General features: G+C 33.5%; 4 protein-coding genes and 1 long non-coding RNA gene across 5 annotated transcripts; 3 read left to right on the forward strand and 2 right to left on the reverse strand.

Moving 5' to 3' along the window:
* LOC143459168 (delta(24)-sterol reductase-like) lies at positions 1–5,692 on the forward strand. The gene is made up of 11 exons (XM_076956191.1): positions 1–154; positions 237–403; positions 605–757; positions 2,051–2,177; positions 2,369–2,466; positions 2,594–2,753; positions 2,870–2,976; positions 3,050–3,190; positions 3,262–3,459; positions 3,555–3,733; positions 4,712–5,692. The coding sequence occupies exons 1-11, from the start codon at positions 58–60 to the stop codon at positions 4,860–4,862; spliced, it is 1,578 nt and encodes a 525-aa protein (XP_076812306.1). The 5' UTR covers positions 1–57; the 3' UTR covers positions 4,863–5,692.
* LOC143459171 (mitotic-spindle organizing protein 1-like) lies at positions 5,376–6,841 on the reverse strand. The gene is made up of 2 exons (XM_076956195.1): positions 6,530–6,841; positions 5,376–5,660 (listed from the first exon to the last, which is right to left on the reverse strand). Exons 1-2 carry the CDS (start codon positions 6,688–6,690, stop codon positions 5,606–5,608), a joined length of 216 nt encoding a protein of 71 aa, XP_076812310.1. The 5' UTR covers positions 6,691–6,841; the 3' UTR covers positions 5,376–5,605.
* Positions 6,842–7,516: 675 nt separating this feature from the next.
* Positions 7,517–10,084, reverse strand: LOC143459170 (uncharacterized). The gene is made up of 3 exons (XM_076956194.1): positions 9,363–10,084; positions 8,150–8,283; positions 7,517–7,917 (listed from the first exon to the last, which is right to left on the reverse strand). The coding sequence occupies exons 1-3, from the start codon at positions 9,960–9,962 to the stop codon at positions 7,737–7,739; spliced, it is 915 nt and encodes a 304-aa protein (XP_076812309.1). The 5' UTR covers positions 9,963–10,084; the 3' UTR covers positions 7,517–7,736.
* Positions 10,085–12,324: 2,240 nt separating this feature from the next.
* On the forward strand, positions 12,325–14,515 carry LOC143459172 (uncharacterized). The gene is made up of 2 exons (XR_013117744.1): positions 12,325–12,686; positions 12,761–14,515. It is a non-coding gene; the product is annotated as an uncharacterized LOC143459172 (long non-coding RNA).
* Positions 14,516–14,517: 2 nt separating this feature from the next.
* Positions 14,518–22,055, forward strand: LOC143459169 (serine palmitoyltransferase 1-like). The gene is made up of 10 exons (XM_076956193.1): positions 14,518–14,663; positions 14,996–15,201; positions 16,685–16,851; positions 16,981–17,113; positions 17,226–17,355; positions 18,821–19,018; positions 19,222–19,414; positions 19,703–19,757; positions 19,934–20,048; positions 21,632–22,055. Exons 1-10 carry the CDS (start codon positions 14,610–14,612, stop codon positions 21,812–21,814), a joined length of 1,434 nt encoding a protein of 477 aa, XP_076812308.1. The 5' UTR covers positions 14,518–14,609; the 3' UTR covers positions 21,815–22,055.
* The last annotated feature ends 1,274 nt before the right edge of the window (positions 22,056–23,329 follow it).

Here is a 23,329-nt window from a genome sequence, read left to right on the forward strand (position 1 = left end):
TAGTGTGTATAGATTACTTTAGGTTGATCAAGTTTAGGACTGATACAATATAGAAAAATGTCTTATTTAAACTATTTGTGGTTTGATCAAAACTTTGTGTTTGGGACAGCGATCTGTAGTCTATTATTAATGATGGTTTACTTTCGACAGAAAGGTAATTACTTGAAACTTATTTTATGTTATTTTAAATTTAAGATATAAATTTAAAACAATATATATACTTTTTTATCTTTTAGGGCTGGAGCATGTCTTGGTTCACTACAGATGGTTAATAGTCTGTCTTTTTTTACTTCCCGCTTCATTTTTCTTTGACGTTTTTATGTATATCAGAGCTTGGGTGATTTTTAAATTTAATAGTGCCCCAAAACAACACGATGCCAGGGTGAAAAACATCCAACAACAGGTAAAGCGCACAAAATGTTGTTTTTCAGTTATGTTTATATTAATATAATGCTTCTTTAATTGATGACTTGAATTTTTAACAAGATGAATTTTTTAGGCAAATTTTTAATTTTTAGTAATACCGAAAAATATGTAACATGAAGAAGATCTTGTAAAGTATGTACTTTTTAAATTTGAAAAGTTGAATTATGATGTGTTTTAGGTGAAGAACTGGAAACCAAGTGATGGTAAAAAAATGTGCACAGGCAGACCAGGCTGGGCAACTGTTTCATTACGTTTGGGAAAATATAAACAAGACATGAAGAAAATTAATATCAATCTGATGGACATTTTAGAAGTGGACACAAAACGACAGGTAAACTAATGACAGTGATTTTGCATTTAGCAGACTGTTGAATTTTTTGGGTTTGTTTTACTTTTTACGGTGTAACTATTCTCCTGACCTTCTTTTTCTACTAATATTTGTCTGACATTATCTGCTGTAACTTTATCAAGGACTTGAAATCAAAGTCTCAAGTCTAGAGTTCAGATACATTACTTTAAGATTTTAGTCTTTTAAGTAAACAATCACATACAGATCAACAATTTTAAGCTTAGCAAAAAACTTCACATTTGTTCTAATAACAATTCAATTGTTAATTTACATTTACCTATTCAAAGTAGAATTTTACTTATAGGGCAATTGCTATGACATGTTCTCTTTAATTCTGTGTTTTTTTTGCAAATCACTAAATATGATGGATTAAACAATTATTCGGTAATATTGGCTTTATTAAAATGTTATAATTAGCGTGATTGGTTTACACTTTCTCTATCCTTACATTTCGAAAATGAATATATACTCCCGAGCCATGGAAGTATAACAACTTTAACTTACAACTAACTTAATTTGAAATTATTATTAATATTAAATCTAAATACAATTCTAAATTTGTGTAAAATACACATTCTTTCATCGGAATGGTTTGCTGTCTGAGCATCAATAATAACCTGACTATTTTAATCATGTAGAAAATACAGACTGTCATGACAAACTGGGAAATTTATCTTAACCAATATTAAAAGGATTTTCTGTTTTTTTTAAAGTCAAACAATTAAAGTTTTTTCACTGCAGTTACACTGCAAGGTGCTTATACTGTGGAGAAAGTGAACAGAAACTGGTTAGCATTCCGGTTGAGACACACAAACGAAATAACAACACTGATAACCTTAACCATAATATTGAGATTATGTTCTAAAATGTAAATGCAAAATAGCTGAAAGCCTTGTTTATCAAATTAGAAGATTGTTTAATGAGAAAATAACTGTTAGTATGGGAAGGAAGTGTGCTAGTTTTTATTAATATTTCAACATGTTTATTAATGGTCAGCAGGCTGGGCAAGCATACTGCTCAAACAGATCTATTTATCTCGCCACAGTTTTAAAATTACATTTGTTGCGAACTTTGAGTACATATACCAAGAGTATTGCCCTATGAAGACCTGCTTTCAAAGCCGAAAAAGAGTTGTCTGTAGAAAAATGAGTCTATGATGAGGCTATTTTTCTACATTGTATTGTAATAATTATGTACCACTGTAACTAATTATAGTGGATGTACTGCATAATAATGCTTTTGCAACAAGGCCCAATGCATCAGATAATGCTATAGGTTGTTCGAGTTGAACCACTTGTCACAATGGGCCAGCTAACTTCTCTGCTGCTGCCACTTGGTTGGACTTTGCCCATTGTACCCGAACTGGATGATCTGACTCTCGGAGGATTGATAATGGGCACCGGTACCACTCTTTATTTTCTTTATTATTTAAAATAAGGCAACCACTTCTATCTTTGTTTGCACAGACTTTGCCCTTCTTACGAAATGCTGTTGCCCTGGATTGAACTGTTTGCATAGCAGGCCTATTGTTAGATAATGACTTTCAAAAAAAAAACTGTTGCTCATTAATTATTACCTATAGTGTTTATCTAGGTGTTGAAACATCTTCCCACAAGTATGGTTTAATGCAGCATATCTGCCTGTCTTATGAACTCGTTTTACCCGATGGCTCTGTAGTCACGTGCACTAAGGTAGATTCATATATGACTACTACTAATGCTGCAAATGTACATTTGCTAGTAAATGTTGATACTTAAATTAAACTTAAGTATTGATCACATATACAAATTATTAAAAGAAATATTTATTGTGCTTTAGGATAAAAATGCTGACCTATTCTATGCTGTACCTTGGTCCCACGGTACGCTTGGTTTCTTAGTGTCTGCAGAAGTCAAGATAATACCATCAAAACAATATGTTCGTATTGCTTACCATCCAAAACATAGCATTGATGCGGTGGTGAGGTGTTTCACGGAAGGTAATGTGTTGTTGTATGTCAAAAGCAAGTATGCTATTGTGTTTCACTAGTTCGCGAATTCGTATTCCTTTATGCATTGCTAATATATATGATACTTATGATGTTCTTCATGACAGAATCTATGGACACAGAAAAGAATGACTTTGTTGAGTGTTTGTCATATTCAAAAGACACCGCTGTTGTAATGACTGGAAATTTTACAGACATCTTTGAAACCGGAAAGGTGTAACAAAAATTTCAAAGAAAGTAAGTTGATTAAAGTTATCAGCTTGCAAATAATATCAAACATTTTTTAGCTGAATAAAATTGGGAGTTGGTATAAGCCTTGGTTCTTCAAACATGTGGAAAAATGCCTACAAAATGGACCTAAAGTTGAATACATTCCTTTAAGAGATTATTACCATCGGCACACAAGGAGCATTTTTTGGGAGCTACAGGTGGACAATGAAATTCTTTTTGTAAGTCAACTTATCAACTGACACAGTTGTGGACACTTTTAATTGTGCAGGATATTATTCCATTCGGAAACCATCCCGTCTTTAGGCTCATTGCTGGTTGGTTGGTGCCCCCTAAAGTGTCACTGCTGAAATTAACACAAGGTGAGACAGTGAAAAAACTCTATGAAGATCACCATGTTGTGCAAGACATGCTGGTCCCAATTCGAAAAATGAAGGAATGCTTGAATACATTTGACAAAGAGATTAAGGTGCTTATAACAGTAATTTCATGCTTGAAAACAGAAACTGTCACTTCCAGGAATCAACAAGGCAAATTGTAATTTGTTTCTGTTTTATTGCAAAGGTTTATCCATTGTGGCTGTGCCCCTTCTACCTCCCTGATAACCCAGGAATGATCCACCCCACAAATAAAGACGGAGAAATGTACATGGATATTGGAGCTTATGGGGAACCACGGACAGCTAATTTCAACAATGTAAAAACCATTAGAAGGCTTGAGAAGGCTACTAAGGATTTTGGAGGGTAACTAATCCACGTATCATTTCCATTGGTTAGATTTGAGTAAGGTTAAATATGTATGATTTACCTAAGTTTATACCGAAGTTCAATATTGACTCAAAGTTGCTGTGACAATGGACAAGTTCCTGCAAAATATGCTACTTTTATTGTGTATTGTGTTAAGCCATATTAAGGTTGTTTGGTCTATAAGTGGAGTATATAATGCAAGATAACATAGGTTTATTCATGTATATGTTCAAGCTCTACTTAGTGTGAAGCTAAATGTCTGCACTATTCAAATTGCCATAGTCTAAGTGACTGTAAGCTAGATACGATTTGTAGGAAAAAACATTGAGATTTTGTCTGTACATTGAATGAAATTTTCGCACATCAACACATTCACACCAAAAAAGCATGCTTGTTTCACCCACATTTTTGCAAGTGATTTAAGGTGGCCTTGCGACTGGCTATGCACCAGCCGCACATTCACACAATGAAAAACCGCACTAACTGAAGCAATTCAAGTTGAAATGTGGCATATTACAATATTATTTAAAATGAAATTGTCTACGTTATGTATAATGTGGTAAAAAGTACACAAGGCTATGACAAGGATGTTACCTAAATAGATGTTCTAAACGTGGCAAGCTTATAGATTTTCAGCTTACAGGTAAAGTACAGTGTTTCCATTGCAACACCAGCTATCTGATCCATAACATCACATGTCCATGACATCACAAATCTGATGTCATGGAAAGACACGCTTCTTGACACATTCAGTGTACAGATAAATGCAATTGCGTCACTGCTGGGTGTCTGGTGTACAGTCATCTTAAGATTACCACCAATGCTGTTGCTGACGGTAATACTGAAATGCTTGGTATTGTACTGTGACATCGCTTCAGAAATAATATAGCTTTTCTATAAGCCTCATGCTGGATGATTTGAACACTTTAACATTTGAAGAATATCGCCTAACACATAGTCTATATACTTAACCAGGTTTCAAATGCTTTATGCTGATAGCTACTTGACTAAAGCGGAATTTCATGCTATGTTTGATCACACTTTGTATGGCAAAGTAAGAGCAAGCATATCTTTTTGTGAAGAAAGAATGCCAGAGATTTATGATAAGGTACACAAAGAGAAGTAGTTACAGACTCAATTTTTGTGTAAAATTTGTTTTGTAATGTCAGAATACATATAACTATGATGCCAGTGTAGCAGAGTTATACTCATCGAACTTGTGATTCATAACCCATTTATCTACATCTTTAAAGTAATGCTTGTATCTGAACTTTAATCATTGTGTACAGCGGTTCGCTTGCTTGATTTAGGCTTACCATATGTGGAATAACAATGTACTAATAACATTATTTTCTGTCTGTCAATATGGTAATCTTCTATTCAGGGTAGATTTGTGTATATGCATACCGTACTTTGAAATTGCTGGCATTTGTTTTATTCATCTGCAGTGGCATTTAAGAAATGTTCAATCTACTTCTCTATGTATTTATTAACGCAACTTGCAAGCCTATATGATGTACTACTTTTAGCAGAAATTGAGAACTGAGCCTTGCATTTAGGGTAATTTTGTTTTGATCTATTTATGTGACATACAAGTTTTTAAAATATGTCTGTTCCTGATGATAATCCACAACATCAGTCATTGTACTTGTCAAGTTTTTTTTTGGATATTTTTATCTATAACTTGATATATTATCATGGTAATATCCAGTTCATTTGAATCAAAACTTGTACACACTTAATAAGAAAACTCACAACAAAGCATGAAATATGTACTTTCCAACTCTCTCTTAACCACCTTGGTTCAGAAGATAAAGATCAAAACTAAAAAGTTATGCAATGTAATAATGGTTAAATTGTCTTCAGAATTCATTTCTTTGTAGTTGTAGACATTTTTTGTGTCTCCAGATTTGTTGTCTGTGTCCTGTCAATAAAATTAAAAGTTAATTGATAGAATGGAGAAGGTGTTGTTGAGTTACTAGCCATAAAAAAAATTAGATACCCATGAAAAAAATGTTAGAAAACTTTACATGGGTATATAATTTTTCTTTAATCACCAATGATGCCACACTCACTTCGCAATTTGGAGAAATCTTAAAAACATACTTTAACACAATAACAACAATTCAGGGTAAGCATTCCAGCATTTTAAAAGCTTAGTTTATAAGTTGTTGCAGTGTTGCATGGTAACAACTTTGTAAATTGAAAGAACCAACAATAACCTTGGCCTAGAAAAGAAGTGCACAACCACATGGAAGTGACCTGGTCATCTCACAAATAAATTTATTAAATCTAGTAGTGCACTTTGACACGGTTGTGCATTCCCACCTCAGACCCAGATAATCTTATACTGCACGGTGAAAATGAACAGCTGACTACAGTCAAAGTGATAGTATGTTCAAACTATTTGTTTAAGATCCTCAGTATCTTCAGTATATAAACTCAATTTTATGATATAAAATGCTTTTTAGTTGCTTTAATTCGCTTGCAAAACTGTCACCCCATTTTAGAGTTTGAAAACACACAAACCAGTAACCCATCTTCTACTGGCACAATTACCCACTTTACAATCACCACCAAAGATATATATACCAACTACTTTAGAAATAGGCCTGTATGTCAGATTGCCATTCATATGTTAATATTATTGTATTGTACGAGAAAGGTAGAGGCTTGGCTATTTATTTATATATATATAGTGATTGATAAGTTAAAGCTAAATTAAACTTAACAAAAAACATAGCTTCAAATGTGTTATGGCTTACTCTACATTGTATCCACCTTAGTACACACCTTATTTCCTTAATTACTGTGGCAATAGCTTCTGGATTTATTCCAAGTTCGCAGAGCTGCACACAAACGCTCAAAGTTTTAGCGTCTAATCCCGTGTTTAAAATTCTTGAAATTTCTAGCAGGGTATCCATTGCTTCGGCGGTTGGCTTTGCAGAATCCATAGCGCTTATAATTTTAATGATATTTTAAAAATATCAGCAAACATATGTATTGCCTACAAAACGAACTGCAGAAAGTCTTGTAAAAGCGCGTGCTTTTTTAAACTTCGACACACTGCGACCCTTTAAACAAATGTTTGTCTCCTTAAGTTTAAGACTCGAACTAAATCTGGCTGCAGATGTTATTGGGGATTACCCTAATATAGTTTAACGTCATAGACATCTTAACAGTTAACGTTTGGGTCCTCTTTACCCAAAGTATAGATGTAATTCCATAGGAATGGATAGATGGTATTGATAATTATGAATGATTGTACCTGTTCGAGATGGTGCTTAGTAGATTGGTTGCTTACAATTTAACCACAACAGAAAGTAAAACGAAAGTACTTTTAAGCCGACTGGTTATTTCCAAATGCAAAATATCAAAAGCTGCTAGGTTTCTGTACATTGTTTCACAGAGTAAATTTGCCTCAAAACTCATGCATTATTTAAATTTTTTGAATTGTTAAAGATAGAAAGTATTTTTATGAGCACGTATTCCCACACGACAACCAACTGACTCGCAACCATGCCTTGGTTTTAAATAACGTTTTCTTTATTTATTTATGAGTGTTTTTCATACGGTCTGAGTCTCACAGGCGCCATATTGGTGCAAAACTGTGTGAACACTGGACACACACATGAAGGTAGATTAATTTCTCATTCTTTTAAGTTCACTTAAATTTCTGTAAAAATGACGCATATTTTTAGCCTTCGGTAGGCTATGTAGCCAACCGCTGTTTTTTTTTTTTTTTTTTAAATAAAACAACTTGCTGCCTTTTGCAAAACAGTATACTCTTATTTATTACAAAGTAATTTTATTAATGATAATACTGTTTGAACAGAGCAAATAGACTATATAAAATGGATAAAACAAAGCCGGGCATTAGGCCTATAACTACAACATCAGCATCAAATAGATTTATGGCAGGAAAAGGAACTTAAATTCAAAGTTTTAGTAAAAAGACACCCAACTTATAGTTTGATTGTGCATATGCTGTAGCTGTACGTTACATCTTTTTAAGTATTTCCATTTTTATATTAGTATTCTTCTGTGTTTCTGATTTGGCAGCGCTTTCCTTGTCTTCTGCTGACGATGTTTCTTTCTTGTCCTCATCCTTGTTTAGTAGACGTCCAAGTTCTGCTATGTAGTTAAGAGCCATTTGAAGGGTTTCGTATTTGGACAATTTCCTGAAATTACACGGTCACAATGCTGTTACGATATTTCAGTATGTATGTTTTGAATTGAGATATATTGGACTAGAAGTATAACTTAACACGACCAAACAAATGATAGTCTATGATTTGTTCTGACGGGCTTCATTTTGTGTTTGGTTATCTTATGCGGTGCATCGTGTAAGGTTATTATTATCTTCACTGGTTACCACATCATGTTACTAAGTAAACATTTAACTAACAATACCTGCGCCTGCTAATTGAAGGCACCACGTTTCTCAGGGCATCAAAGGCCTTGTTTAACCCTTCCATTCTTTTTCTTTCCCTTGCATTTGCAGCTTGACGTCTTTTACGACTCGTTGGAACGACTTGATTGTTGCACTAAATAATTATATAAAAAAAACTTTGTTTTAGTCTATTAAGATCAAGATTGGTTACTAAAGCTGTTGATCATGGTTCAAGGCTGAAATTGCTTCCGCCCAGAACTAACCACTAATTTTCCTGAATTATGCAATAGGCAATTGTAAGATTTTCTTCGGGTTGCAGCTGCAGCGTAGTCGTAACAGTAACGTTTGTGACTTGTAACGAAAAGGTAAATGATCGACAAGACAGGAAATTTTCTCGTCGCTTATCCACGTCAATTACAACCCATTGTAGTTGACTTGGTTTACATTATATCGAAATTGACACGCGCCGGCGCAATAAGTACTTGTGTATTGCTCCAGGCGAAAGTTTGATTCGTGATGGGCGTTTGCCGATCTTAACTGAAAATCGATTAACGTTTCTTTATACGATTCACGGTTAAAATACGTTCGGTTGCGGCCACTCACCCCTTCGCGACACGAATTAATTTGATAATTAAAAATTTGCGTCTACAACAGTAGTTGATAATTGTATGGATGCGATTACATTTATTCAACAAACAACTAAATTGATTTGTTATAAAGCTATACAATTGTGAAAGTGTTTGCTCTCGTTATACCAACCGACGCCTTTAAATCAAGCACAAAGTTGTAAAGTAAGGTAAGCTATACGCATTTCGCAGTTAGCGTATGCTTAGCCTGCTATATTGCGCATAACCGATTTTGTTTAAAACTCGAAGATAAATGTGTTCTTGCAGCGTTAAACTGTAACACTTTCAAACATTTGTAAGTTTAATCGGTCTAAGCAAATAGATCCGAGTAAATATATGTCTGCAACCGAATAATTCCACGAAAAACGAGGTGGCTTCGCAAAATTAAAATTAACATTTGTCAACGCTTCCTATATTTTTGAATAATGTTGTGGATTTGGCTTATAGCTTTCGGTCAAGGATCAAATAATCTTCAATAGTTTGCCGCAAATGTCCACTTAGCATACTTGTTATATGGTTTGAAATATTTCGAAATTGGCGTAAGGGAAAAAAATTAAATTTAAATAAAAATTAATTTAAATTTACTCAAAAAACTATTTCAACTTACCAGATTTGTTGAAGTATTCTGATGAATAGCGCTTGACGTTGTGTAGAAACTGGGGCACGAAAATTGATAAGGCGTTGAAGGTGTACCGGTGTTGCCGAATTCCCACAGTTTTTGAACGTTGGGCGCCGTTGCACCATTTTGTTCGAAATTGTTTTGAAGGGCGTTGAAGTAGTTGACAGGGGACGATCTGCTAAATTCACCGTAGTGACACGACGCTGGGGCTTGAAAATCGATAAAAACGTCAACATCTTCCTTTTCTACCTCCTGCTCATTTTCGTCATCATCATCTTCCAAACGTTGCTCTTCCGCGTTGATCGTTGTATGATTTTGGAAGTCAGAGTTGGGATTTTCATCAACGGGAATCTGGATGGTTGCTTTATGACTTAATAGTGTTGTGATTGACGACAAGGGAGTCTTGTTTGTTGTTGAACTTGAGTTCTGTTTAAAACTCGGAAACCTGCGGTCTTCACTTATCAAGTCTTTGCTATATCCATATTCAACACTCCTGTTATTGTTGGAGTTGTTGTTTGCCTGGGTAAAGCACGGATTTGAAGCATCATTGGTATAACCCCAACTACTACTGTTATCAGTTGCCAACATTTCCTTAACCGTTTTGAAATTGCAAGGACTACAATATCTCAATATCTGTTTTAAATGTACATCACCGAAAATCAAATTAAATTGCGTTTAGCTTACGTCCATTGAAACGCTGTTTCACCCTGTACGCTATGAACCTGCTGACATGTTACTTCAATAAAACTTTTTCATACACAGAATCGGTTTTAAAGATAAAGAAAGTTCTAACTTTTTAATCTTTTCAAACGACGTTAGTCGTTACCTGATCGGTTTAAATTCTCTTTTGCGCCCTTTTTAACCAACGTGTGACGTATAGAGAAAAAAGAAAGTCAATTGCCGTTTTAATATTTAATGAATTTACAAATTTTGCACCACAGCGCTAAGATATGCTCAAAAATTTATAATTATTATTATAAGGCTTTGTTTTGAATTTATCATTCGTACGTAATCATAATTAGAGCAATACGATTGTAAAAAATGGGTGATGAAAATCAGGTACGAATTTTTCGTTAAATAGTTTTCGGTTTATTAAATTCTACAAAATAGCTTAATACTCTTTTAGGATTGTGGGCGATGGAAAAGGTTTTTAGTTTTTCAAAAAAAAAATTGATAACCACATGTAAACTTGCGAAATCATGACTGTTTGTCACAGTACGTTAAAGCTTAATGTTTTGAGTCGTCTCTTTTAGTTTGTCGCATTTCACTCAGTCACTAGCTTGGTGTTAACCGTCATTTAAAAATTTATGCGCGAAGTGGTCTTGCAACGGCTGTTGTGGCGACATATAAATAATTAACAAGTGTCAAGAATTTAAACGACGTCTGTGGAGTTGACGCTCACGTTATTTTATATCATATTACAACTAGGGTTTTAAAAAATCCCGTTAAAAAGAAATACGTTTTCGAAAACTATGATCATACCAAGTATATACTCATTATATTGAAAGGGAAATTGTTCATTAAAAGTTGAAGCAATGCTTTACGAAAAAATAATCCTTGCTGCATAGGCTATATAAGCACTAAGATAAAGCTATAGCCTATACAGAAATGCCCAAAAGTGCATAAGAAATAGAACACGATCCCCAAGACCAACAATGGAACAACCTCAACGAAGGAATAAAATAAGTTATTTATTGCTATAATGTTGTAAAAGATTCAATTCTGTTTTGATTTGAACATTAAGATGTTATTTCTACCGCATTTGAATTAATTTCTTTTCGTTGACTTCATTGCAACCCTGATGGTTCTGCGGTGTTTAGGCTTTCTCATGATACATAATTTCTTGGTTTCAGTTGTCAATACGTTAAAATGACTTAAACGTGTAGGCCAGGGGTTCCCAACCGGTGGTACGCGTACCACTAGTGGTACGCGGGAGCTTTTCAGGCGGTACGCGAGCAGCTCTCCGTTGCATGCGATATACAGTATAGTAGAATAACAATTTAATTTTTAGTTGCTAAAATATGCGAACAACACTTTTATTTCTTTCCGTACTAAATTCTCTGCACTCAGTAAGCTACTTTTGTCGATCTTGCTCCCTGCTGTCATTGTTATTAATACAATGCTGCTGTGCGAATATTGGATCAAATTAGTTGTTTTGAAAATAGTGGTACGTGTTGACAATCCGTGGTGGCTAAGTGGTACGAGAACATAAAAAGGTTGGGAACCCCTGGTGTAGGCTAATAATCTTTAATATTGCTTGCCGCTACAACTATGATTGGTAAACCTACCACAAACCCGAAGTGTTGTTCAAAATCATCCCTTCATAAACGAACGACTCCTTACTTGTTATAGGCTATCACTCTTGATGTGTGAGTCGCCTAGCGCCCTAGCTCCTGGTCGGGAATAACCTGCTAAGACCATCCAAGCTACAATGTGCTTCGGTTTAATCTATTATAATACACATTCGCTTCAATCAAGAAACCAAGTACAGACCATGTTTCAGAAATGAAATCATTCTGTTCAATAATAAAACCTGAATATACTAAATAAATGACTAGTAGCAACTTCTTATTAAAAGCGACCACAAAACTAACGTTAGAGCGGCGAAGGCCTTCGTTTCGACGTTGGGTACAAACATTCGTTGTGAACAAAAAAATTGTTTCTCGTTTAGAAGTAAGCCACTTGTTTCTGGACTGAAGAAGTCAAAATAGATACTTAAAAACCGCGCTAATTCATAAATGTTTACTTTTACTTGAAATCAAAAGACCAGTCCAGCGTCGTTGAACTAGGTTTACTCTAGTTAAAGGTTATTTTTATTTACAGTATAAGTTAAAAATTATTATAATTTTTTTATGAATTCACTTCAATTTGTTACAGGGTATTTGATTTTATTTAAGTTTTTTTAAATTTCCATGATTTCTTATTGGGGCAATTTTTTGAATTTCTATGCATTTTTTGAATTTATATAAAAATTTATTTAGGTTTGTGTGAATTTATTTAAATTTACATAAATTTCTATGGATTTATATAAATTTAATAAAAAACTTTTCAAATGTTTTTTGAATTTGTGCGGATGTTTTCGAATTATGTTATCGACGAATGTTATGAATTTATTGTAAACTACAAATAATAACCAGTTAACTATCTAAGTAGACCTACATAATTTAGTCTAACTTCAAAAATTGTGTAATAAAAGATTTCCTTGTTCCTAATTTGATTGTCACCAGAATTATGCCAAGACAAAATGGATAGCTGGTTAAAGCAAGAAAGTTGTCGATCATTACAATATTTTGGATTTCTTTGATAGCTTGGGTTAGTTTGGGCAATAGTATTGAATGAAGCTGAAGAATTTATCGAAACTTTAGTTACAATTATTTTTTATTAAGGTACGGAATTAGGATTCTTTTGGCGTTGGGATTAAGGAACGGACCAGTGTCGGAAAGAGCTGCTATTATAGCCAAAATTGAAGTACCTGTTACCGTTACCATTGTCCGACGTTTGTTAAATTAAATTACGAACAACGAACCTTTTTCATAGCGTTACTTAAATCTTTATTGTATAAAATTGGGCTACGTTATTTTTGTAGTAGTCTTTTTTGCAGTGCACTTTTTCACACTTTCTTGTCTTTGTCTATTATCCAAAATACACATTTGGGTTAGTTACAACCTAATAACAAAGTGTAACCTTTCTTTATGAAATAGAAACACTGTACCGTTATTGTCCAATACATATTGTCTTTGTCCATATTTCATTACCTTTATTGGCCATTATTGCCAACATATTGTCCAGTACTGCCAATGTCCATTCGTCATTATCATTACCATTTTCAGCGTCGTCATTGAAACGAGCTGAAAGAAGATTTCGGCATGACATTATTTTAATTTCATGCTTCAGTGATTTCGTATTTTTTTAAAACTTTCAAAATTTTCTGCCCTCCGTAGATTGTCTGCAAGCTTCAAAACATTTTTAGTAATCGGTATTTTGGTGTAGTGTAGATGATTCGATTAATAACGTTTGCAAATAGATAAGGTCAAATACCACGGCCTCTAAAAATTCTTCACAATAGCTGATGTTATAAGAAAATTCTTCTAGGAAAGGTTAAGTCTAAGTTATTTGCAATCTGTTCTATAAGGAACCGGAATGCCTAACTGAGTTTAAAATGGGTTTTCCACATCGTTGTACGTTGTACATGTTAGGGAAAACGGGATTGTAATGTTGTATATGCTAGGTAAGATTGTATTGAATTATGTCTTTTATTAAATGCCATTAACTTTGGTGACACTATAAAAGGAGAAGAACAGTGAAGTCGAAGGGTTTAAAACCTGCAAGATGCTCATAGCAGTGATGCTGAACGATTGAAAGTTAGCATGGCCACCTTTTCCAAACGTTTGGTTTAAAAGATTGTAGCATTGAGACCATATTCAAATTAATGAGATGTGGTAATAGTGAACAGTTTCAAATTTGGGAACAATTTGAACCAAAACCTAGGAAAACTGGGTCTCTTTTACTTTTGCATTCCTATGTCAGAATAGAACAATGAGGAATTATTACGCCATAATTTCTTTTGTATTACTTCTTATCTCCTTCCCATTGAGTCCTTCAAGTTTGAGTGCAAAAGTATAAGAGACCTGGAAAACTAATAAAAAATGTATCCACGGTTAATGTACCGCTGTACATGGACAAGTTTGGTAACCGGAGCTCGAGCATTAAGTTTAAGGCATGCAAAGCTTTTCTTTAGTCTGAAGTTAAATATTTTCATACCATACAACTCTGCACTGTCAGTGCTTATTACGATAATGTTTGGTGCTTATGTAAGTAAGTTGTGTTTCATTTTAGTGTCTCTTTTTATCGTATTAATATTTTAACTTGTAATTGTCTTATCTCATGGTTAAACACTGGGAAAAGTTTCATTGTCTCAAAGAAAAGAATTTGTTCCTAAATTCATTATTGGCATGTTGATATATTTCGCCTGTAATGTGCCTTACTTTGTTGTATGGGAAGTTCTTTACGTCTTTAGTGTGCCATAGAGCTTGTCCAATAAATGTAGTTCATAGCTGAATCGCTCTTCTATAAATGTGTATTAAAATTTTCAGCTAGGCTGTTTATTTTTTGCTTACCTCTTTCATATATATATTTCAGAAGTCACCTGTTACATACTTGAAAAATATTATAATTATTAGATTTAGATAATTTTTACATATTCTGTGCTTATAATTGTTTGTTTTGATTGACATCATGGATGTGGATAAACTTTGGATTGTGAATGAGGCCATTCAATCTGCACTTCAGGTATTTAATGTACCTCAAATATTTCAGCATTAAATTATACTGTTGTTAAAAATACCTTTCAAATATATTAATACTACAGTATATATTTTTATAATATGTTTGATAAGATGTTTTAATTGAATTAAGGGTATTTGCAGTTGGAATATCAATTTGCAATTAATGTTTTATTGATAAAAATGAAATGATGCTATAGTGATCTAAATTACAGTTAGGTCGTATAGTTTATTTTAGATGGTGTTATAATTGAACAATGACAAATTGAATAACATTAAAAGCGTTTTTATTACTGTTGAGTATAAATAGGTACTTATAATTATGTCTATATGTTTCAGACTCCCTATCACGTCATATTTGAAGGTCTCCTGGTGATTTGGATTTTGCGTTTAATATTTTCAAAACCTCACAAGATTCCAGATAAAGAAGAAAAATTAACAGCAAAAGAAAAGAAAGTACTTGTAGATTTGTGGAAACCCGAACCACTTGCACCACCTGTGGAGAAAACCTTAGCTGAAACAAGGCCTTATCGGCTGGTTAATGGGCAAGTGATGAGTAATATAAGAACTTTAATTAAATAACTTTGATTGTCTTATCATATTTAATTACTGTATATTATAAAAACATAACTAATGGATCTGGAAGTGTTGTAAGAAATATCTCATTTCTTAAATTAGATGCCCTGCTCTTCATTTTATTATGACTAGAGGTTTGTAAAATACAGTAGAATAGTTTTTTATTGTAGATTATTTTTGCCTCCAGATTTTTGATTTCTATTCTGGCATAGTTTTGTATTAATAACAACCAAACTCTTTTCTATAAAAAGTCTGTTATAGGACACTATCATAGGGTCATCCCCGGAAAATTTAGAAACTTAAAATAGTATTTGCAAACAACTTTTGTGTAACTTATTTGGTTTAATCAGTTTCTAATGCTGTTACTGCATTTTAATCATGCTTGATTTGGCTTGAAATATCATGACAACTTTGTTTTGGTTGTGAATTAATTTATTTAAATATCAATTTTTTTGCAAGGTGGGTTATTGATCTGTCATATAACAAGCTGACTGCTTTTCTAGTTGGTTTCAGTTGTTTTGTTAATGAAGGCCAACTTGTATGATACTTTGAAGTCCTTAATGTGACGTAGTAGAAGATGGTTACAGTTAATTCCTTTGATATCACAGAATTATTTCATTAAAGACTTCACAAAGATATGTTAGTTCAGAAAAAGCTGGTAACCACTGCATTTACTGAAACAGAATAATCAGAGATGGAAAGACTTGATTTGTCAATGATTTGTTGACTCAAGTCAAGTATTTGGAAAGACTTGACTTAACTTGTGTTTACATAAAAATTTCAGTTAACTTGACTCGAATCATAAAGCAAAATATTTCAGTTCATTGTAGAATCGGTTTTATAGTGGCAAAATAATGTATTCAAAAATCACTATGCAACACATTCTACAAAAGCGTCAGAAATGGAATAAATCAGAATTTACGATTACATTTATGTCACGAGAATTCAGAAAGCCATTTATTATTGACCTAAAACAAAAAATAAATCATAAACTGTGTCTTGTTTGTAACTTGGTATGTTTTAAAACTTGGACTTGACTTGATAAACATTACTCACTCGACTTGGCTTGGGAATGCCATTAGAATGATTCGACTTTACTTGGACTTGCAATGTTATTGACTTGACTTTTGTCATGACTCATGACCATTGAGACTTGTTTCCAGCACTGAGATTAATATAATCAGAATTGTGTAGGTTCCAAAAAAAGTTTAATAGTTTTAGAATTGGGTTTTAAAGATTGATACTTTACAATGTCTTTCTATAACTGTGACATTTATAGGGCAGATTATATTGATCTCATCGAAACTATGAAAAGCATTAAATGTGTAATTATATATGCCAAAAAGCTCATATTAAACTGTACCTAAAGTATAATTACACAATGCATTACTTACTAAGCATAAATGTTAATGCTATAAGCAGATGAGTTTAAACAAACAAAATTCAATTTAGACAAGTGGGAAAGAATATTGTTATTAACGGCCATAAATGCAAAAATTTTGCTTCTTTGAACTTCCTGGGCTTAGTTGGCAACAAAAGAGTGGATGATAAGATCGAAAAATGTATCCAGAATTACGGTGTGGGCACATGTGGACCAAGAACCTTCTACGGCACCTTTGGTTGGTATTTACATTTTTTCCTAATTATATGTTCACTTTAAAATGCTTCAATAATTTTTTTAAAAACCTTGCCCTTCAGCATCCAACAGTTTCTGTAATAAGATGAATCATCACCATCACTGTTTGTAGATATCCATTTGGAACTGGAAAAGAAACTAGCTGAATTTATGGGTGCAGAAGAAGCTGTAATTTATTCGTACGGATTTGCAACTGTCTTGAGTGCAATTCCTGCTTATGCGAAAAAAGGAGATATCATATTTGCGTATGAACTTTTAATTTTTGATGTTATTTTCATTTTGTTTAGATTACATAACATACATTGATTGCGACTGTATATAGTTCTTGCTTTCATGGAAATGTTCACATTTTTTCAGAGATGAAGCCGTTTCCTTTGCTGTTCAAAAAGGTTTACAAGGCTCGAGAAGCAAAGTAGTTTATTTTAAACACAATGATATGGACGACTTAGAGGATAAGCTCAAGCAACAGGAGAAAATGGACAAAAAAGTAAGTAAGCATATTATTTGTTAAATAATACATGTATAATATAATTTGTTTAGATTAGAATGACAGCACTGAGGGACCTGTAAAGATGTCATTATAAGAAAAGTCAAAAGTACTAATAGTCTGCTATGCACTATACTAATGATATGATATGATCCTAGGCTCCCCTAAATAGTTTGTTTTCCAATGTAGTGTTCGATTATACAAAAACTGTGTGTACATATGAACTTTCAGGTCAGTACAAGCAACTTTATTTTTTCAGAAACAGCTGAGAAGTTAGTCTAGTTAGTCCAAATATTCACTGTAGCAAAACTCACTGTGGACAAATTTTATTGTGCATACCAAAACTTTTCCAAGACTTTCACTTTTTATCCATTTTATTTTTACAATAAAATTTTCTGTGACGGTCTTCAATAAATGAATGAAATTGGATTCTATTTGAGTAACGAACTGACAATGTCTTCTAGAGCAAAGTATCCTATATATTTATGGAAAAAAGTAACATTCTGATTGATTCGAGAACTTTGCTTAATTTTCTTTATTTGTTGAATGAAGTTAAAAAGTTTCCGATCAACATCGTCCAACCTAGGTCAGTGTTGCATGCTGATAAGCATTGAAGTCAATGTCCACGGTCTGAAACACATTGCAAAAATTAGTTTTTATGTCTTGAATTAATTTAATAATGGAGCTAATTATAGTTTCATTGCCATCTCAACACAAACAGAATTGTTTTATACGAAAAAGGAGTTGTTTGAAAAAAAAATTAATCATTAATCAACGAAAGTTAGGATCAATCAGTAGTTGTAAAAGTTTCTGCCTTACAGATTGTGCAAATCTAAATTCATTGCTATGGCACTGCTCAATAAACTGCCATGAACAACACCTAAGCCTGTGGCTCAATTACAAAAGCCTTATATTAAATGAATGTACTAAAGTTTAATCACCTAAGTCAATTGCAATTTATGTATCATACGACAGTTTGAAGTCAACTTGCTAAAACTACTGATCTAGGAAGAAACTGTACAGAGAAGTTTGTACAATTGGATGTATGGCCCAACATATTTTAGTTAGCTTAACCCTACGTGACAGCGGTTCAGCCTACAGATTTGTGCATACATGTTACTTTGCAAGCTCAACACACATAAAATTGAATGTTTTTCAAAACATAAAAAAATCAAATATTATAATATTTGTGTCACTAACAGTTCATGAAAATTGTGTTTAATTTGTGCAGTTGTATGGATGGACTGCTGAGCATCCTATTGCAATCTTATTCATAAACCATTTATTTGAAACTGGTTTGGAATGTACATGATTCCTCAAAATCTTTAAGCGGATCATTTAAGTTTAACAACAGTTTTACAAGCTTTTGGATAAGATTAGAAAATGTAAAACTATATGGGTAATTTTCCTTCATATTTAATAATGCAGATTGGCTATGATTTTACATTCTCTTTGAATTTTTCAGGATCCTAAGAAAGCTGCAGTCGTTAGGAAATTCATGGTTGTGGAAGGGATTTACATGAACACCGGTCAAATTTGTGACTTGCCTAAACTGGTAGAATTTAAATATAGGTACAAAGTAAGACTTTTTGTTGAAGAATCTCTCTCATTTGGTGTTCTTGGGAAACACGGTCGAGGCGTTACTGAACACTTCAATATTCCGGTAAATTTTGTTTGTAATGTTCTTTAGAATGGTGTTTGTGCCATGTCATAATAGTTGACACGGCAACATGCTTCGTGAAATGAATACGGTGACAGTGTACAAAATATATGAGCATTTGGCATTTTATTTTAATAAAAGTATTTTTTTATGAAATAGTCTTGTTTTCCAAGTTTTCAATGGCAAGAAAACCACTTTATTTTCAGATATCAAAAGTAGATCTGGTGATTGCCTGCATGGAGAATTCACTTGCATCAGGGGGTGGATTTACTTGTGGTCGCCACTATGTTGCAGGTAGTCAGCGCCTATCCGCAGTGGGATATGTTTTCTCTGTTTCTTTACCTCCACTTCTTGCTGGAGCTGCACTTGAAGGATTGAAAATCTCTGAAGAAAATCCAGGTAGGTTGGATATTAATTGTAATAATGGTATTATCAGATTGTTTGTTTGTAAAGGAACGGAACATTTTAAAAAATTTTGAAGTATCATGAAGCAGTTATCATAAAAAAATCCTATAAAGCATGATAAAATATACTACAATCAAAATGCGTGTAATTACCCTGTCCATGGTCCTTAGAAGTACATATGAAATCCTTGGTTGATATTTTAAATATTTTTTCACACTTTCTTCTTGCTTGTTAACATATACTTCATTATTTTCTTTAAAATTTTGTGAATATCTGTTTCAGAAATTTTTGCTCGCCTTAGACAAAAAGCTTCTCTCTTTCAAAACCTTTTGAAAGGGTATGTATTGCTTATCATGTTGCATACAGTAAAACATGATTTATGCAGATCTGTGTGATCACTAATAACATAATAGTCATTGCCTTTTATAGTTGGTCATATTTATTAATCCAGTTTATCATCAAATTTTTATACTGAGCTGACTTTCAATTCTAATCAATCATGTTTATTTTCAGAATAAAAGGGATTAAGCTTGTTGGTTATCCTGAATCGCCATGCTTCCATCTTCAAAGAGAGCATCCTGTCACTCCAGAAAAAGACTTAGAATTTCTCCATGATGTCGTTGATAAGGTGTTTTAGTCTCACAAGAAATTATATTGTGGCTATAAGTTGCTGGGTGATGATAATAATGCTTAATGATATAATAGTAACTTATCATAGGTGCTTGCTGTCTTTTTAAACAGACTTTTTACTGCATGTCACTTGACCTTTCTGGGTGTTGTCCTACTATGCATTACTTTGAAACATTTCTGTATGTCTATATTTTATCATTGCAGATGCATTTTGTAACTCTAACAACAGAAGTAATATGAGACAGTTAGGCAAACAAAAATGATTGAATGCTGCCAAATACATGCAAATGATATTGCTCCACCAAAGTATGTTTTATAAACATGTAACGATGAATTGCATACCAGCTCTTACATTGACATTACATTACTTAATGACAAAGCAGTGATGTAAAAACAAGGGTGCAGCATGAACAGAAGACATTTTGAATTCTTCAGTTGCTAAAACATGCCATAGTTCTTTTTTCTTCGGAAAGAGAACTTAGATTTTGCCACTGGTCAGTCCTAAAACCAGGAACTCAAGCCAAACAAAAACATACTATTGGTTGGGTGTCTGATAGAAGTACTGAGTTGAACTGAACACTAAAACTGATAACTGAAGTTGGGCGTTTGGCAAACAAATATCTGAATGCATCTGCCCATCTAGCATTTTTGTCAGCTTATCAAATCACACAAAAATTGTAAGTTGAATGTCTGTTGAAATCAGGCATGTGCAATCTTCTCCATTAGGGGTGATAGCTGAAATTTGGAATGCCCATATGAGCCGCATAATTTTTTATTATCAATAGTTGAAAGATTTGAATCTGTTTAGATTATTAGTTTTACTCAGAATGTCACACACAACTTTAACTTTTCAGAGCTTGTTAAACAAAACAATTGCCTTTAAGTGGTTCAGAAGAGGAATGGAATTCATGCAACACATGATAGTTTCATTAAAAATAGACTTGTTGATTTAATTTAAAAGTTTTTAAACGCCCTATCACATTTCCTGTGGTAATGTATGACTAAAACTACTCCACTGAAACAAGGTCAAAAATTTTGTTTCCAAAGATGTGGCTAGGAGGAATGTTTGACAAAATTTAAGTTGATTTACCAATGATATTATGGCACTGTAGGTTAGTTTATTAGATCAAAGAATTGCTTAAAACTGTTGGTTGTTTTGGTTGCAATTCTGGTTCTTGGTTATAAAAAGACAAATACTTCCACACATGAATATTTTTGAACTTTAGTACCATTTAAATGCGTCTGTTTTGCACGAAAACAATATTTTTGTAAAAAATGCATCATAAGTTATGTCAAAGAATTTTCCATCTTTACCTGTAGTGTTTCATAAACCCTTGTGTAAGAATCACTCATTACCAAGAATGATTCACATTTACAGTGGTGCTTTTTGCCAATAAAAAATAGTCGCCTATGTCAATTCCTTTAACGAAATAGATTTATCACGGAAACAGAATCATAGTTATTGGAATTAGACCATCACAAATTTTTAAAGGGTGATGTTGTCTCTCTGAGTTGGCACCTATGTAACTTGCCATTTAGCTCAAGCACAATTTTAAACTTGGGCTTGTTTATGTTTTGCAGTGTGAGAAAAATGGCATTTGCATCACTGTGGCAACTCGAACAAAGGCAGAAGTTCTATCTGAATGGCCAGCAAGTATTCGTATTGCGGTATCAGTGCAAATGTCAGAAAAAGATTTAAAAGAAGCGGCTAAAGTGATATGTCATGCTGTTAAAGAGGCTTTTGCTGAACAAAGGAAATCATAATGGCCTGAACTAGTGGAAAAATTATGCATATGCATTGTAATCGTTAAATTATGAAAAAAAAATTGAAAAATGCTCACAGGACTTCAGCCATTGTTTATGTGATATGCATAAAGAATAATATGCATTTCTTTTACCACTATCCTAATGAATTTTCTTTAGTGATTATTTTTCACCAGTTTTCAAGTACGGTGTGTAAACATTTCACGTTGTTGATTCTCAATGCAAATTACTCTCCCTATAACTGATCATGTTTCTGATTTGCTTTTCTTCTTATTCCAATTATTCATCAGAGAGTACTTACTTACTTACATATACTTGTATGTATGTATGTAAAACTAATAATATTTTTGCAATTTTTCCATGCATTGCATTTGGATACTGGAGCTCAAGGCTGCAGTTCTAGTTTAATTCTAAGGTTAAATTCTGAATACAGTCTTTTGTGTGAAAGGTGATAGAATTTTCATGCTCCCTAAGATGAAAATTACTTATTTTTCAAACACAGCAATTTTCATTTTTTAAATTTCCATAAATTAGAATTCATCTATATCATGAGACACTTTTGGTGAACTCAAACATGTTTCCAATCTTTGCTCTGTAGTGGCCTGGGAGCCACTTTCAATACCAATATATCATTCGTGGGAAAGTATTCGCCAGTTATTTATTGAAGTATTGTTTAGTGATAAAACTGCAATTGTCGCTTAATATTTGGAAACTTTCTCTAAAATAACGTTATGTGAAAGCTCCGTTTAGTACGTTACCAGGTGATTTCATAACATCCGAGTTTTAACTGTAAATAATCCCCATTGCCCAACGCTTATTTTATCGTTTGCGATTTCTGACATATTTGTGTATATTGTGTTGAATATTTCCGCTCACATCGCTCCGCTTTATAAACTCGAACTGATACGCGAGTAACCGCGCAGACAGAGATACAGAATCGTACGCACGTATTACGTTAGTCGTGTTAATTGTAATTCGTTAGACATGTTTTAAATGGTGAATGCTAAGTTTGTGATTGTGTCATATTCGGAACCTGTACAGTTCCTACAATAAAGGACCGTTTCTGATAAACTGTATCTGTAATAACGTAAGAGCTTTCGGCTAGTAAAACGTTAGGTTAGAGAATTCTAACCGCACGCAACCACGGAGTCAGATCATTAATTCGGCAGGTAAATTAAGTCCGAATATCATAAGTTAAGACTGATAAACAGTGCAGCAACCCCTGCATTTTGGTGACCCCGACGAGTTTTACTACAACTGATGAAACTGCGATCAACGGCTCTTACGTCGCAGACACATTCGCGCACGCCGCAAAACAAACGTTACTGCTTGCACTGTCGCAGATTACGAATCCATTTCTCTCAGCCCTTATATTCCTCCTGCAATTACTTGCCATGATGTGGGCCCTCTTCCATACCATCGGGTTTATCCGATCATCTCCGCAACATTTACAGTATGCCAGATCTCTTGTATCCCGTATTCGCGCTGGGCGTCAGCAACAACAAGCACGAGATG

This window comes from Clavelina lepadiformis, chromosome 5 (genome assembly GCF_947623445.1).
Source record: "Clavelina lepadiformis chromosome 5, kaClaLepa1.1, whole genome shotgun sequence".
Taxonomy (NCBI): Eukaryota; Metazoa; Chordata; class Ascidiacea; order Aplousobranchia; family Clavelinidae; genus Clavelina; species Clavelina lepadiformis.